Raw genomic sequence first — 16,235 nt, forward strand, 5'->3', positions numbered from 1 at the left:
AATCGCAGCATAGGAGATTGAATCCGAAGAATTTTTCCATATTGAAATAAACACTTGTAATCTTCCACGTAATAATGTATCGTAGAAAATTGCAAGTGCTGATTTCAGAATAGAGGAGGATTGGATGACTGTGGAGATATATAGTAAGGTTCTACTAGTCATACCGATATTAGACTACGAAGCAAAATGCCAATTCTCTATTCTATAGAGGTGCTCTTTCCCACGTCAATCAGCCTCCTTTGTTCTCTCCCTGCGAGATGTTCGGCCCTTAAGATTACATCGGGGGTTGAGGCTCCACTCTTCTGCCAAATATCTTCTGCGTAGTGCAACTCCTCTAGTGTTTACGCAAACGACGTATTGATTCTCTGGCCAATGTAAAAAAAATTACTCGCAGTTAAAATATGGTCCGAGTATAAATTTTTCGATGAAAATAGAAAGGCATTCAAGTAAATTCAGTGAATACGGGTATTCAATAAAAAATTTATCCATAATTGAGTTAGGAATGAAGGTTAAAGGGAAAAGAATTTCCCCTCCTTGCGAAAGTGAGGAATAACAGAATGCTCGGATGATTTCAAGTGCGTCCATGTTGAGTTAAGGAAGCCACAAGTTTTCACTCCTTGTTCCTCAATTTTTAATGTAATCCAGTTCGCCGACTGGAAATAGAGAATATAGGAAGCTATTTTTATTATCCACATCGCAGGCGTAACCAATTTATGCTCTATCTAAGTACCAACCTCAATCGCTAAAATATTACGATCCTTACGCTCACGTGGCGCCTAATTCCACAAAATTATGTGATAGTGACAACCTTTTCTCAACAAAGCGCAGACAAAACAATTAATTAAAACAAAATTCATGATCCAAAAATCAATGTCACCGAAATCTTCCAAATATTTTGTGAAAGAAATAAAAAAAATCGACTATCAATCGCCAGATTAAAATATGAAATATGTAGGATCTGTAAGAAGAATATTTTTGATCAGGAAAGTAAACCCCGTCATCATTTCACGGAAATCCATTTCAGTGACAAATTCTTGAATAAAAATATTTTTTATCAATTTTGGTATTTAGTAAGTATGAAGAAATAAGCTGAAGGAAGGAATATAAGATTACTTTAAATGGAGAATGAAGGACTGCTCTCAATGTATAGGATTTGACACATATTACCTCTTACGACTGTTGAAAGATGACAGTAGAAGTACAGAAGAATGAAAGACATTAAAACGTTATCGGCAAAAATTCACTCAAATAAAATTCATCATTAACTTAAATCGGCAATTAATTTCACCGCCGGGAGTAGGATTAAGAATAATAAATTAGTTCAACACCCAGCGTATTATGGGACGAGTAAGAGGAGAGGTGATTTCAGCAGGAGCAGCACATGAGAAAGAGGTGATATGAGGTGATTGTGCGATTCGCCTGACACTTCAGGAAAGCACTCAGTCAGTGGGATTCAATGATAGCATCTCGTTTTTGAAGGAAATATCACCGATCTGTTTCATCACGCATTGACTCATTCGGTCACCCCTTCGTATCTCGAGAATAGTGCATTCAATGGAATTTCCCCACCTGCTATGAGTAAGACATCGTTATCGGAGGAATTATTTTGAGAATATTGGAGAGAAATCCACTTCACATCGACTGAAGATAAACTTTCCTCATTTCATGGCGAAAAAGGATTATCAGAATGAAAAACCATTCATACAACGGGCAATCATATCAGCAAAAATTTATGTTCCAGAAAGAGCTAATAAATTTATAGCGTAGTTTATTGAAGTCCAATTCAGTAAAAATAGTATATTCAGATCGATTTTAAAGGCTTATACTAATGCACGAAATAAAATTAATATAATTAAATTTTAATCGGAGTATAAAACGATTATTCAACTTAGCAAGGGTGATATGAATTGAGCATACAGAATTCCCGAATTGAACCAACAAGAATTAAAATGTGAAAATACTCATAAAACGATGATAAATAGGATTTTTGTTACTAGAGAATTAATTTTAATAAACAGGGGTAGTCCACGCATGAGAGGGCAGGGATTTGAGAGAGACCGGATGTTAAAACGCATCAAAATCCAGCTCTTTCCGCACAAGAGCAATTAGAATGGCAGCAGTGAGATGATGAATAATGAGGTAGTTCACAAGGACGGGGTGCAGCGGAAGGATCGACGATGAAGAAAAAGAGGATATATATATCTGGCAGAGGAAGCGAAGGTGATGATTTGAAGTTTGGTTTGGGCGGATATTGAAGAGCCAGAGGAAAGGTGTGCACCACGGATGGGGTTACCCCATGACAGTCGGCTACAGCATGGACGGAAACAGCTAAGGGTGCTTTACCCTTGAAGGGTGGTCTTTAAGCGTCAGGGTCAGCTGGGGGTAAGGACGGGATTCGGGGGGTGTGGAGGGAGTTGGTGGAGCAGATGGCGGAGGAAACACGGTATAAGGTGGGAAGCGATCGCTTCGTTTGGCGGCCCACGGCGGGTAGACAAGGCCACGGCCACCAACACACACTTGTTCCACGATGTGCTTTTTTACGAGCAGGACGGGCGCGAGGAATGTGAGAGGTCATACCGCCCGATACATCGGGTCATTCACTTTGAATGCTTACGCCATTCAAGGATTGAAAGCCAAACAAAAATGTACTGCACCCGCCACAGATCTAGCCCGAAAAGTGACTACAAGAGTCAGAGGCGTGACCAGGAATTGATTTTTGGGCGGAGGAAGACGGTGAATCATATTGAATGGCATACAACGCAAACTGAAACGATGCTAAGCGAGGCCTGGAAGTATTAATTAAGTGAACCAGTGAGAGCAGGTTAATTATGAAAATTAACTACAAATTTGAATAAATTAGAAAGACCATATTATGACTAAAATATTTAACTACTCCATTACAAATAAGTCCGATTGCTTTGATACGAATATTTGCTTAATTTTAAGTTCCTAAATGAGGGTTCAGTCCCCCTCATACTCGCCAATAGAAACGCCACTGCTTAGAACCGATTAAATGGCCAGCAGGACTAATTTTACTCTGTATAAAAGGTTGAGTGAAGGAAATCACATAGCATTTGTGCGTTCATATAGACAATGCACGGCAAGATGCAAGTCATTGCTATCAACATCAAATCCATAACTTGAAAATGGCATATAATCGGAGACCAAGTTGAAACCCCAACCCAAATTAAGTAATCTAACGGAAGGGATACAAACAATGGCATAAGTTGGTTTAAAGCTCGAGGGATATCGCTGGTATTATTTTTTTGGCAGTGATAGGGAATTTCATTCTAAAAAAATGAGACATCATTCAAAGCAAGTTCGAAAGCAATTGCACCTGAATTAGTACTTATTCATCAACTTTACTTAATATCACTCAAACATCAGCATGATGAGTCAATCGGATGGGCAATAACCAGGAATTGAACCCGGAACCCTTCGTTCGATTGCTAAACGCTCTACCCACTACTACTTCCAGGCCAATTCATTGATTCCAGTAAACATATTTCGCCAACCATAGAGCCGAAAATTGTAATCAAGAGAGCTTACATTTGATAAAATGTTCAGCAAAAGATCCTATGGTCGCATGCCTTGATATTGATATATTTGATATATTTTTCAATCTAAGTAGTAATTCTATCATAAAATCCTAACTTCATAAGTTAAATGACACATGGCAATATTTCCACAGGATTTATTTGAATACGTCGCGTTTGGTTGTTACAACAACATTATCAGGTGCGAGTAACGAAATTTGCATCATTGCAATTGATAACGTTGTTGTAAGAACTAAACGGGTCATGTTCTAATACATTCAGTGGAAATATTTCAATGCCTCATTTAACAAATATTAATAACACCACGTCGTGCCGCATGTCATATTCGAGGTATCTATCCTAACGTTCGTTTCTGATCACGAAGCCGAGATGACAGACCACGTGGTTCCCCCGGTAAATAGGCTCGGGAAGAGAAGGAGGAGTAGGGGACCACGGGGATATTGAATAGAAGTATGAGGGGTGTGGCGGGGCGGGGGGGCAGCTGGTCTGGACTGCGTGCACGGATGAAAGGAGCAGGGGATGAAGAGAGGCGGGAAAAAGGGCGGTCAGGGGGGAGGGGATGGAGAGAGAGAGAGAGAGAGGGTCCCCTCGACCGATCCCATTACGCGGGCCGCAGCTGCGGGCCTTTCCCCGCTCTCTCACTCGCAGATTGTCGCCCCATGGACCAAAGAGAGAAAGAAGCCCCAGAAGGAAAAACGGAGACTCAATCGAGGCTATCAGCGGCACATTTCCACCACTCGAAAGCACCCGTAAAAAGAGTGGTTTTCATCACAACGACCACGATCGACATCAATAACTACTCATTGAAGTAAACGGGGTTACCCGAAAGGCTGACTCGCCATTACATTTGCACTATAAAATGAAACCAAAAGTGTGAACGAGGACAACATTAAGGGCCGGTATTATGATGTCTAATTAAAATCTTGCGGAGTAACATAGTCGGAGTTGACGAATTCTTACATTTGCTGTCATGAGCTAACCGCTTAAAGTCACTTGGAATTTCTTTGCTTTCCTGCAACTTATAAATATTCTGATCCTGGAGCTTTGGCTGTATCATTATCCGATTAATGCTAATCATAGATTATAAAACCGGGGTTCTATTGCACAGGCACGCCTATTTTTCCCATACGCTCCGAACAACGTGATGGATTAGTTAAGTTCCTCGAGTATAAAATGAATGGACTCGTTTCAGAGACGTACATGCATGATCAAGTCTGTACGTCACCATTAAATAAAGATTTTGTAAAATCACTGTTGGACAACGATCGGTCACCTCTAAATTTATTTGTGGGAAAATAATATCTAAATTTTAAATTATGGTAATACTCCATTAAAATTCTATACCTAGCGGAGAAATCAAAACATGGTAGGATTCAACAGGTAAGGAGCCCTGTCACGGTCCAGTTTTCCATTTTCACACCTTTTCCGAGCAGAAGTATGGAAAACGGGAAACCTAAGGTGTAATAAATTTGAACCCACGACAGCATATTTAGCAAGGAAAAAAGTAAATGCACGGATTAAATATGCGCAAATGGAAAAGATTACACAGCGGAAAATAACTGAAATATTTATTCTCTAATCCTCGAATCTTAAGAATAATAATTTGCACCTAAAATTCAAGGAGACCAAGAATACAAATGTATAGGGAGAATGCAAGCATGAGGGAGAAAATTCGCAGTAAAAAAACATACGGATAATATATAGAAAAAATAGCAAATAAGATAAGATCACCAGAGCTTCAATCATCAAGAGATTAATCAGAATGCAATCTGGAAACTCGATTTCGAAACAAGTGTGTATATCGGCGGCTTTTTGAAGATTATGATGCGAATTGTGACTCAAATCACTTCCAATAAATTGCTGATATTCGATCGTGAAACACCTCCACAGAGATAGAGATAATGGGAAATAATGTTATCATGAGCATACTTGAACGGATGAGATGACAATTGTTGTCCAATCTCCACAAAATATAATCGCAAGTCGAGAAAGAGCAATTTGCTAATCTAACTCTAATATTTCGATAAGACCTTCGTTAAATACAGAACGATCGTATTTACAATAGGAAAAAAATACCATGAACCTACTTTTTAAATTCCATGGCTAAAATTGTCATCTCAACGAGTTAGTAAAAATGCAAAAGTTTAAAGACCCAAAGTTATTACTTAAGCTTGGGATTCTCGGAAAATTTAATCATTCTTTTCGCGTTGATCGCAGCGTTTTAACTATGGTGCCTTCTAAAAGACATTTTTTAAACGTGCAGAAGCCACCAAAAGAAAGGAAAATACTGTAAATTCCATAATTAATTGTTAAAAATCTATGACAACGCATTTTACCTCATCAACTATACTGATTTCCCGTTGGGAGTAGATAAAGTTGTAACTTTTTCTACTCCCAACGGGAAATCAATTGCGTGAGTTATGGAAATCTTCATGAATGATTCGATTGTTGTACAAAACAGATGGAATGATAAATAGGATCAAATAAATTGCACAATGATGAAATTAAGAAGAACGCTGCGTTCCAGGTAACAAATATTTTACTAAAAGATCAATTTGTCAAAGGCGACTAAAGAGACATGCCAGTGCGAAACATATGAAGGTTATATCCTAAACTAAAGTGGCGTCACCTACGGCGCTTTTCGCGTTTACTCTCGCTCCATCACGATGATCCGTCCATTAAAATCCGGTACCGGCAAAAGATTCTACGATTGAAGGAAAACCTGTATTATGACTAGTCGGCAAAAAACATTAATCTAGAACTGAAGTTGACGAGGAAAAGGTGGAGTTTAAACTTTTTTTTAAATCACAGAAGTATATAAAAAAAGGAGCGTCAAATTGTCTAAATGACCTCCACTGCTCGACTAACACAGATGACAGCGGAGGAATTACTCATGAGTCATTTATTCAGTACACCATCCGATCTTTATGAAGAATCTCGTCTCGGAGAGCGGTACAAGGTGGGACCGCCATTGCCGGAAAGCTTAGTACACGTGCTAATTCCCAACTGTCAAGCGCATCGACCGGGGATAGGGACGCGATATATAGGAGAGGGGATAGTGTAAAGGTAAGGTGGAAATGAGGAGAATTATAAAAAAGGCAGAATTGGAAACGGTGAAAAGGAAGCAAGGTAGGGATCTTATAGGTAGCGACGAACGCCCAGGGCGTCCCGACCCCCACCCCTCTCGTCCCCCCAACCGACAAATGAGCATCGGCCGCGACGACCCAACGCCGGAGAAAGAGAGGGCACCCGGTTCATCCTCAGCGCCATAACATAAACCGACGAGGAAACCAAAGCACTCCTCGCAAATATCGCGAAAAATTGCGGCGGCTCCCGCTCTCGGGCAGGAGAAAAATTCGAGGCAAAGCGCTCACACTCACAAAATCACACACTCACACAGCTAGAGAAAAGAAATGTGGTCGCATTGGGAGAAAAACACGTTGGCATGGAGGAAACCGGCCGGCAACCGGGACGCGAACACCATTTCGCGATGGGACTGGCGGTGGACGGTTGGAAGGGTCGCCGGGAGAGATGGAGAGAGACATTGCGGGGATGAGGAATGAGATGATGAATAACCACCGGGCGAGGAGCGCTGCTATGGGGAACGTAAGAATCCTGTCTATACGGGAGAGAGACGACGGAGGAGGAGAAGAAGAAGGTGAAGAATGGTTGTTTAGTCGTACCCATCCTCGTCTGCTGCTGCTGTGGCGTCGGCCCCGGCCTCCTTGGAGCCGGGGGTGGCCGACTCCTTGGACGCGCAGGACAGGATAACGCCCATGGCCGCGGTGTTGTGCCTCCTCCTGTTTCGACAGTGGCGCGCGGCAGTGAGGAGATGGATGCACACGGGGCTTGTGCGGGGCGACGCGGGGGGGCCGGGTGCGTAGAGGGGGGGCACGAGAGGGGACGAGGGGTAGGGGGAGAGAGCAGAAGGGGGGAAAGAAGGCCCCTTAATAATTTCCACCCCACCCTTTATGCCCTTATCTCCACACTCGCAGCCTCCCTTCACTTTCGCCTTCCTCCCGCTCTATCCCGCCTAGCCACCCCTGATAGAAGGAGGCCTTAGCATAGACACTCCCCGGCCGCTACCCCCTATCTCTCCCACCCCCCTAATTTTTCCCCCCCCCCCCCCCCCACACGCGCGCTCTCTTACTCTTCCCTCTCCTCCCCTGCCACAGCCGCCGGACCCCTTCCCCACCCCCCCTCTATTCGGAGTAGAGATGGCAAGGAAGGGGGAGGGGAGGCTGGGGGTCCACGCGCCGAAATCGATAACGCACTCCCACGCACAAGGCATGGGGGTGTACGCACCGCGACGGAGGGGAGGGAAATTCTCCGCCCCTTTCCCCTCGGGCGTCGTCCGCCACCCCTCACAGTCTGAATTTCCACTAAAACCGTGAAAAAAAAGCCCTTCTCCTCCCCCTTTTACCCCTCGACCCGCCGCGAGCGGAGAGGAAGGGACCACGCCCATGTCTCCATGGGAATCGAAAGGGAGGAATCGGCTGGGAAGAAGGGAGACACACGGGGCCAGAGGAGGAAATAGAAATAAAAAAAAGACAAAAGAACCCTCCTCACCCCCACCCAATTATTGACTCTTGATCCTGGTGAGGGAGGGAGTGAAACGGAGCGAAGGAAATAAAAATATATATATATATCGAGATAAAATATCGGGGGAGGGACGGCAATCGGAGAAATGAGTAGGGGAGGAGGGGAAGAGGCATACGCGTTATCGTCCGAGGAGTGGTCGAGGAAGAAAGAGAGGACGCTGATAAGAGCGGGGCTTATCGGCCGACACACTCCCAGCGAGGAGATTTCCCACAAGCCACCGCGACGCCCACCACCACCCCCTTCGATGTCTCAACGGCACGCCAGGAGGAGAGCAGGTGCACGCCAAGGTCGCGAGATACCGCCGCCGTGGACCGGGGAGGGAAGGGGAGGGAAGAGGCTCTTATCGGCCGAGGAGAGACGGAGGCGAGAGCGGACGAAGCAGGGTCATTCACTCGCACCGAAAATCGTACTCGAATCCATGAATGCACTCGATGGGTGATAGCGTAAATTTTAGGCGAAATTAATATTAATTTACGTTAAGCCATTCATTAATAAATAAAAAAGAATATTCGCGAAATTTTACTACCAAAGGGAAAGCTAGTGACGGTTTCAAGTAACCAATCCATAAAATGAATCGCTTGTACGAATACGTAGAGTCCATGGGATTGTGCGGAAACCGCCAGAAATTCCCAAGCTTCAGTCCATTAAAGGGTTTTAAAGTACAATTTTTCACGGTCCGTCATTCAAAAGAAATTTCACTGATATAAATACGAAAAATATTACTCTTCATTTTCTAAACACCATGAACACCTAATATAAATACAAGTGCCTGTACCGACTATAGCCCTTAAGAATGAATAATATTATTAGCTGAAGCAGGCATTGCTGTTCTCTATTGCCATTGTATTGCGGTTAGTTGAGAAGTAAGGAGGTTAGATTAATCAGGGAATTTCTCCAAATCAAGGGCAATCATTTCAGCAAATTTTACAAGGATCCATTCATTATGACAAAATTATTTGCATATTTGAAAAGAGCACTATGCTACTATGAGGAAACATTAGAATGTTTAATGTTAGAGATATTTGGGAAAGTTCTTCCGACAATGCAAAGAAAATTAAGGAGCTACATTTTTATGTTGTATGATATCGATCAATAATAAAAAATAGACCTTTACTCCTGATTAAGCAAAATTTTCTGGAGATACTCGAATATAATTCGAGCATATGTAAATGTTGGTAAGAGCACCGATTGAGGGAGGGCGAGGTTTGGGTGGAGGCGGCGGCGGCACGGGTCATTCATCTGGAGGCGCGCGCGGAAATAAGCCGCGCTTCTTCCGGTTCGATTCCCGGCCGGGACATTCTTTTTGCTCGTGCCGCCACGCGCCGGTCGCCAACCTCCGCGTGGCGCGAGCGGCAGAGAGGTGAATCACGCAGGGCGGGTACGCCCGATACCCCCCCGATGGCCCCCCGAATCCTCTCATCCACGCAGCCAGTCACTCCAGTCGACCCTTGTTGGTCCAAATGGAGCGCGCAGACTCCGTGCGCGGCGCTCCCGCCCGCGTGGCTGCTGCGCATGCTCCGCGCGCGAGAAGAGGCCGCCAGGTGGCGGGAAGTGGATGATGACAAGTGAAGGCGAGAGGCGCATCCGGAGAGGCGCCAATTGCGGATTCACATTGCCGGCCGGCCTCACCTCATGCTAGGGTTTCACACTTCCACATGGCCGCCTTTCGTGAAAGAGCATTTCATTCGATGAGGGTCTCAGTCAGATGAATCTGGGGTACCTTCTTTTTATCCCTTAATTTGCTAGAAGGATGAATGCTTAGCCAGTTGAGTAAGGTTGGGAAAATAATAGGTTTTATAGGTGAAATGAAAGTGATTAGGCCTCTGTGTGAATCGAAGAGAAGTCCATGTTGGTAGGGAAGACGGCCGAATAATTCGTAATTACTCAGTGTAAACTTAGCTTAACCAGTAGAACACCTTTATGAATATATTGCAATTGAAAGGGGCGTATACGATAGAGAATTTAACCTCTTCAGTGCTCGTCAGGGCGGTCAAAATTAGGTTTCGTCGAGAATGTGATACATCCATGTATTAGGGAAACAATTATTAAAAATTTTATTCGCTAATCGTGATGAAGCCAAACAAGTTCTTTTTATTGGTAAGTGTTCGTAAGACCGTTTATGTATATTAATTATATAAGATAAAAAAATGGTCGAATGTTATTGAAAGAACCATTGAATCAAATAAAAATGTGTATTTTTTCATTTACGGGAAGAGGAAACAGTACTGAGGAAAAAGAGATATACAACAAGAGATAAAATATAGGTACTAAAAGGAAAAGTACCGCGGTGAATACATGAAATATAGCTCATAATTTTCAACTTGTTTTAATGATCTCCAAAACCAGTAGGAAATGTGCACCGCTAAATTCAAATAAAACATGACGCCAGGATAAAGATGAATGCACTGAGATACATGTGGTGAAAGAAGCATTATAGAATAAATGTAAAAGGCTACAGCCGTCTAGGCTACTGTGGGGGTAGAGGGGAAAGGATTACTGCAACCAATTTGGATAATGCAAAGCCTAATTGAGGAACATGACTAAAGCGAATACGAGGATGGGGGCCAGGTAATGCTTTCTATGCAGCATGAGTTGATTTTTGAACGAGTGAAACACGTGTATGGGCTCTTAGTTCTATTAAGCAGATTCATTAAGGAAAAAATACACACTCGGTCAGTAAAACCATATCTTTAACTCATGCTGCTTACGAGGATCCGATTAATTAAATATTCGCAAAAAAAAAAAACAAAAAAAAACATGGTAAGCCTAATTTTTTTTTTAATCCCCGTCTCCTGACGAGCTAAATGCATTGATTAGAGCTACCATTTAGAAAATTGAAGTGGTTTAAGTGTTTTTTGGAGATGAAAGCCGATAAACGGTAAAAGCAGAAGAAAATACTGCTACTTCCCACGCAACAAAGAGGAAGTTTGGAAAATAAATAAAAAGGCGAGCCAATTTTTTCATACGAAATACAAGAACGGCGATTTCCGTATGGATTTACGCTTAAAATAATGATCTTTCATGGGGTTACAAAAATTATATTCGTCTTTCTTTTATTACTATATCCGTCATTGCCTTACTCTTTAATTGATTCGGCCACCGCTTCATCAGAGCTTTCATCATTCGATAACAAAATATTACCATGAATGTACGAACACAACTTAACATTACCGATAGAAAATATCTTGGCTTCCTTCTTTTCATTATCTTCCATTTTTGTCAGTTTCACTCACGATTTCAGACATTCCACGATAGCATGTACTAGAAATATTTCCATAAAAAGTTTACGAGCACATGAGACAGCATTAATGGTCTATTTTCAAACTAAGTTACCTCATCCATAGATTTCCCTGCCCAAATATGGAGGTCCCTCAGACTTACCAATCCAAAAAATGTACGTTATGGACTTATCTTCTGCGAAATAACGTACTTAAATTTTAAAAATTTATTTCGAAATCTTAATGACACCTCGTTTCAAAGAGAGGAAAATTACTATGGCAACTCATTTTATTCAAGAATTTTTCCTTATCCTTGAGGATCTTTGCATAATTTACCCAGAGAATAAGGCATATCTCCTGCAGTCCTATTGCAACGGCCTTGCGGCAACGCTTTACATATCTTACTTGGCTAGAATTCCTGCGACTTTTCCCTACGAGATATTAATTTTTCTGTTGAAGGGCGCGCTTTCACCAGCTACGCTTGAAGGAAATACGGATGATAAAAATAATTCATAGTTTTCTTCTTTGAGTTATTCAGATGAGTACACTCGTCCTCAGCAAATACGATGCCAAATATATACCCTCAATCTAAAATTTTTCTTAGAGTATCTGAAAATGTTTTCTCTTTGACTAAGGCAATCCACAAAAGAGTACTTCCAAACAAACAAAAAGCATTGAAAATTAAAATCTTAAACCTGAAGGATTTTGAGTCTTTGGTGGGAATTCGTATTTAAAGGAGTGGCGAAATACAAGGAAATGCCAACTCTACTACTTCTTCTGAACTGTAATACTTGATAGATATACAAAAGTCAATAACACAATAAACCGACCAAAAGGAAGATTTTTCTGCGCACGATTAACATCAGCCTATGACATTCGACATTTATTCCATATAATAGATGGATTCCATATTTCAGCCGACAAACTTATCTCGCTAGTTTTTCACAGACTTGCAAACATATATAAAACAGAAATAGACCATGGAAACGGCTGAACACTTACCATTTGAAAAAGGTCGCAGAGACATTATCCGGCGAAATATTTTGTTTCACCTTGACATTCAAAGCTGCAGTAGCCCAAAGGGCACATGAATAATGGTAGATACAATGGGAATCAAACTATTAGGTACATAAAAATAATACTACGCACTAATGCTTCATGCATATAAAACATGAAAGTCAACAATCCCAGCTTAATACTACGGAAAGAGTTATACTGGTGCCACAAACTCCGCAACGCTTAGAACTACTATTTAGAAGAAATTTAACACTTTTCCGAACTGCGACAATAAGTAATGAAATCGTGAAAAATGTACATGCATTATATATTTATATTCATACCAAATATGAGGGAGAGTGATACAGAAGTGCATTCATATTTTTTTCAATGAGACATGAATAATCAACGGCCCTATTATTTATTCAAAAGAGACCGTAAATCATTACTTGACGTCCATTGCATGATAATTATAAACGAAGTCAATTTGAAATGCTTTCAAGAAGAATGAAGAGCATTATTACAATCCCAAAAAATATACATAAGGCAATCAATCGGGCAATCAATCATTCAATGTATCGGGCTTTACATATTAGTTGAAATATTGCCCATCATATTTAATTGACGGATTTCAGTAATCAGAGAATTCACAATATGGATGTATTATGAAGATACTATCCTCATGGAACTGAATCCAAATAAGTTTAGGTCTAAGTGTTCTGCACGCCAAACCTATTATACGACAGCTATACAAATAAAATAATATATTTAAAAAGATATTTTTTGGTATTTGTAAAGCGGATGTTCACATCATAATTTTTCTTTCTGAAAATCATAAAATGATGGAATGCGGTAATTCCAATAGCAATCGTAAAATATTAAGTCATAGAGCGGAAAACATAGCATTGAAATATCCATAAGTACAATTTTATGATGCGGCATAAATGCGGCTGGCCGCAATTTACGTTTCGAGGAGACGTTAAGTCACGTAAAGGCAATGGAATTATCACAGATGAGTAATTCTGAATGTTTCTTAAGAAAGATTCCTGTATATGATAATAGCTTTTCAGAAATTTGTATTCCTAACGATAATGATTTCTAAGGCTGCTTTCGTTTGAAAAGTCTAAGTAAATGTACAAAAAATAACCTATGCCGCAATACAGGGGCATGTTAAGACTATTGGTAAAGAGCGAGGGAACTTGACTACTAAATTAGAGGGTTATTCTTCCGCAGCCTTTTGTGGTAATTCATTCCAATAAAAGAGATATATAACAGTTTCACACTTGAGAAAACCTTCTAAAGGGGCGGAGGAAAAATGTAAGTTTTTCAATGGTAAAATAGCATGAAATAAATACTTCTGGCTTGTCTGTTAAATACTCCAAGCAAGAAGAAGAGTAAAAAATGAAATATCTCTATCATAATTGGCATAAATTATTATGGCCCACGCCAAGCAATAAAAATGATCCCAACAGTGGCTTACGTTGACATTTAAATGCAAAAACATCTAAAAGTATCAAAATACAGTGAAAAAATGTCAAATCAAGAGATGGTGCGTTAAAAACGTGTTTAAAACCAGACTTGAAGTTATGAACCTGAAGTTACACTTGATCAGGAAAATTAGCTCGAAGGGTTAGAGTTGAAACAAACACATAAAATTGCCTTCATAAATCTACTCAAGGAAATTCAAGTATTCCAATTAAATAAATATCATTATTATATTGATTGAAATACTGTGATAGGAACATTTAAATAGATGATCTTGAAAATTTAGAATAGAATGGATTTATACAGCTCCTAAAAATTGCTCACGAAGACACTATGCAATTAAAAGGGGCAAGTCACTCGTATTTAATCTGTCAAGAAACTAAATTTATTTCGAAAACAAATTAGGAGCTCATACCTTTCAAAAGCTATGTAAATAAAGTATCTAAGACGAAACAAATCTTCACTTGAATTACACAGTATTTGATTCCACGGGGAGCATTTGTGAAACGAATGCGGAACGTGGACATTTTTCGAGGTCAAGAGCAAGACGGAGGACACTCCAAGGCTACGAGGGACGAGGAGCTCCTCAGGACCCATTTCTCCGTGATCATTACCAGCGAAACAATTCGAAGTGTTAGCGTCTTCCCTCATTTGATAGCGTACGGTTAGTATTTTTTACTGTTGATAATTAGAGCATGCGCACTTGTTTCCGCGAAAAGTAATCATAAATGGCTCTTTATCGTAAATATACCAATGTACAATATCATTTTAAAATTCTTCAGAATACAAATAAAAATTTTTTAATCCATACAGCCAATGCATTCTTCACCTAAATAAATACATAATATACAAAGAACGTCTTCAACCAATTCAAAGTTGAATAAAATTAACGCCTTCTTTATCCTCATTGCTGCAAATAGTAACGTACACCACTTAAAGAAATAAAGGCCAATGCTTCGCAGGAAAGATGACGAATACACTTCCAGCATATAAATACCATTAGGGAAGGGCCATTTTCCGCGTTAGGTTCTGCTTTGAAACCGGCTTCCACGAATAAGGCTTCTCGGATCATTGGTTTTCCTTTCCCGACTCATGTTGATAAAAAAAATGGTACCCATCGAAGCCATAGGCAAACATCGCAAAAAGAAATCTGAATACTTGAGGGATGGTAAAATATGCATTGATCAACGGTATAAAAATATACGCATTAAGACTGACTATTTCCCTAAAATGAGAAATTAAAAAAATTCCGCAAACAACATTTTTATGCTGATTGCTTCCACCGTGCTGATTTTGCTGGCGTCATTTATTGTGAAATAAGTATAAAGCGCATCAGTGCATTGGGATGATCAAACGATATTTATATACGTTCTAATTTTGATGGATTAATTAACCTTTTTACTATTTAGATGGGCGTATAGAAAGCGATATACAGATGTTAAACGAATTAGCCTTGAAGTCGCTAGAAACGCGGAGCCTGCGCGCTAGACTTAGATGGCTCTAGTAATTAAGAATAATTATCTTTCAGAGCGAAACGGCACGGAAATTAAAGCACCACTATATTCCCAGGTCTGACAGAAGCGATAAATTAAGAGAGACGTTTTTCCGAATGGATAGATGTGTGACTTTGTTTTCCTCCCGAGCCATAAAGGACTTAATAAATTCCAGGCGGAACTTCGCTAGAGCATTTACTTTTTATTTGTTAGACAGTGGCGTAAATATGGGGGGGATGAGGGGATAGATCCCCCCCCAAAGCATCACAAAAATAAAAAAGTTATTTAAAAATATTATCCAGTTTTTAAGTATAATAACTGCATCTGCTTAAATTTAAATTTTTTGTGCCAAAATGATGTAAAATGTATATTCAGGCATGTCATTTTTTTTTTTTTTCCCGCCCCAGGCCATCTCAACCCCCCCAGACCATCTCATCCCCCCAAATCATATTCCTAGTTACGCCACTGTTGTTAGAGAATGGTGTTCTAACACACTCCGCCGCACGCCTATTGAGGCAGCTTGCGGAGAAGTGTGTAGATGTAATGCGAACTCGGTCTCAAGCGCATTAGTTCCTCAAATCCACGTGCGGGATGCTCGTGACTTTCATCCCTCGCTGAAACAGCCGCGAAAGAGAGAGAAAAAGATGACTGCCGATTCCGCGCACGTCGCGACCCAGTTCACGGCGCGAGATTTTTTTTGACGAGACACCCTTTAATTTCGCTCACACTAATGCAGGAAGGAAACTCACCCCCCACGCGCTCTCTGAGAGAGAGAGAGAAACCCTAATGCGACCCCCACCCCACCCCCAAAAGCACCCTGAATTCGAGCATCGATCGACCCCGTACCCTTGGCCCACATTTCGGATCAGCCGACTTGCACCGGC

The 16,235-nt window shown here is 40.9% G+C and overlaps 1 protein-coding gene across 2 annotated transcripts in view; it reads right to left on the reverse strand.

The window, feature by feature from the left end:
- The window catches only part of LOC124154597 (arginine kinase), a 46,787-nt gene that overhangs the window by 23,048 nt on the left and 7,504 nt on the right, over positions 1–16,235 (reverse strand). Inside the window, exon 1 of one of the 2 annotated variants that reach the window (XM_046528431.1) lies at positions 7,241–7,342. The exons of the other annotated variant lie outside the window; for it this stretch is intronic. Coding sequence (XP_046384387.1) covers positions 7,241–7,335 — 95 coding nt within the window. The 5' untranslated portion in view covers positions 7,336–7,342. Of the gene's footprint in view, positions 1–7,240; positions 7,343–16,235 lie in introns of those variants that run through there. 2 annotated transcript variants of the gene reach the window in all.

The sequence above is a fragment of the Ischnura elegans genome, chromosome 2, assembly GCF_921293095.1.
Source record: "Ischnura elegans chromosome 2, ioIscEleg1.1, whole genome shotgun sequence".
Taxonomy (NCBI): Eukaryota; Metazoa; Arthropoda; class Insecta; order Odonata; family Coenagrionidae; genus Ischnura; species Ischnura elegans.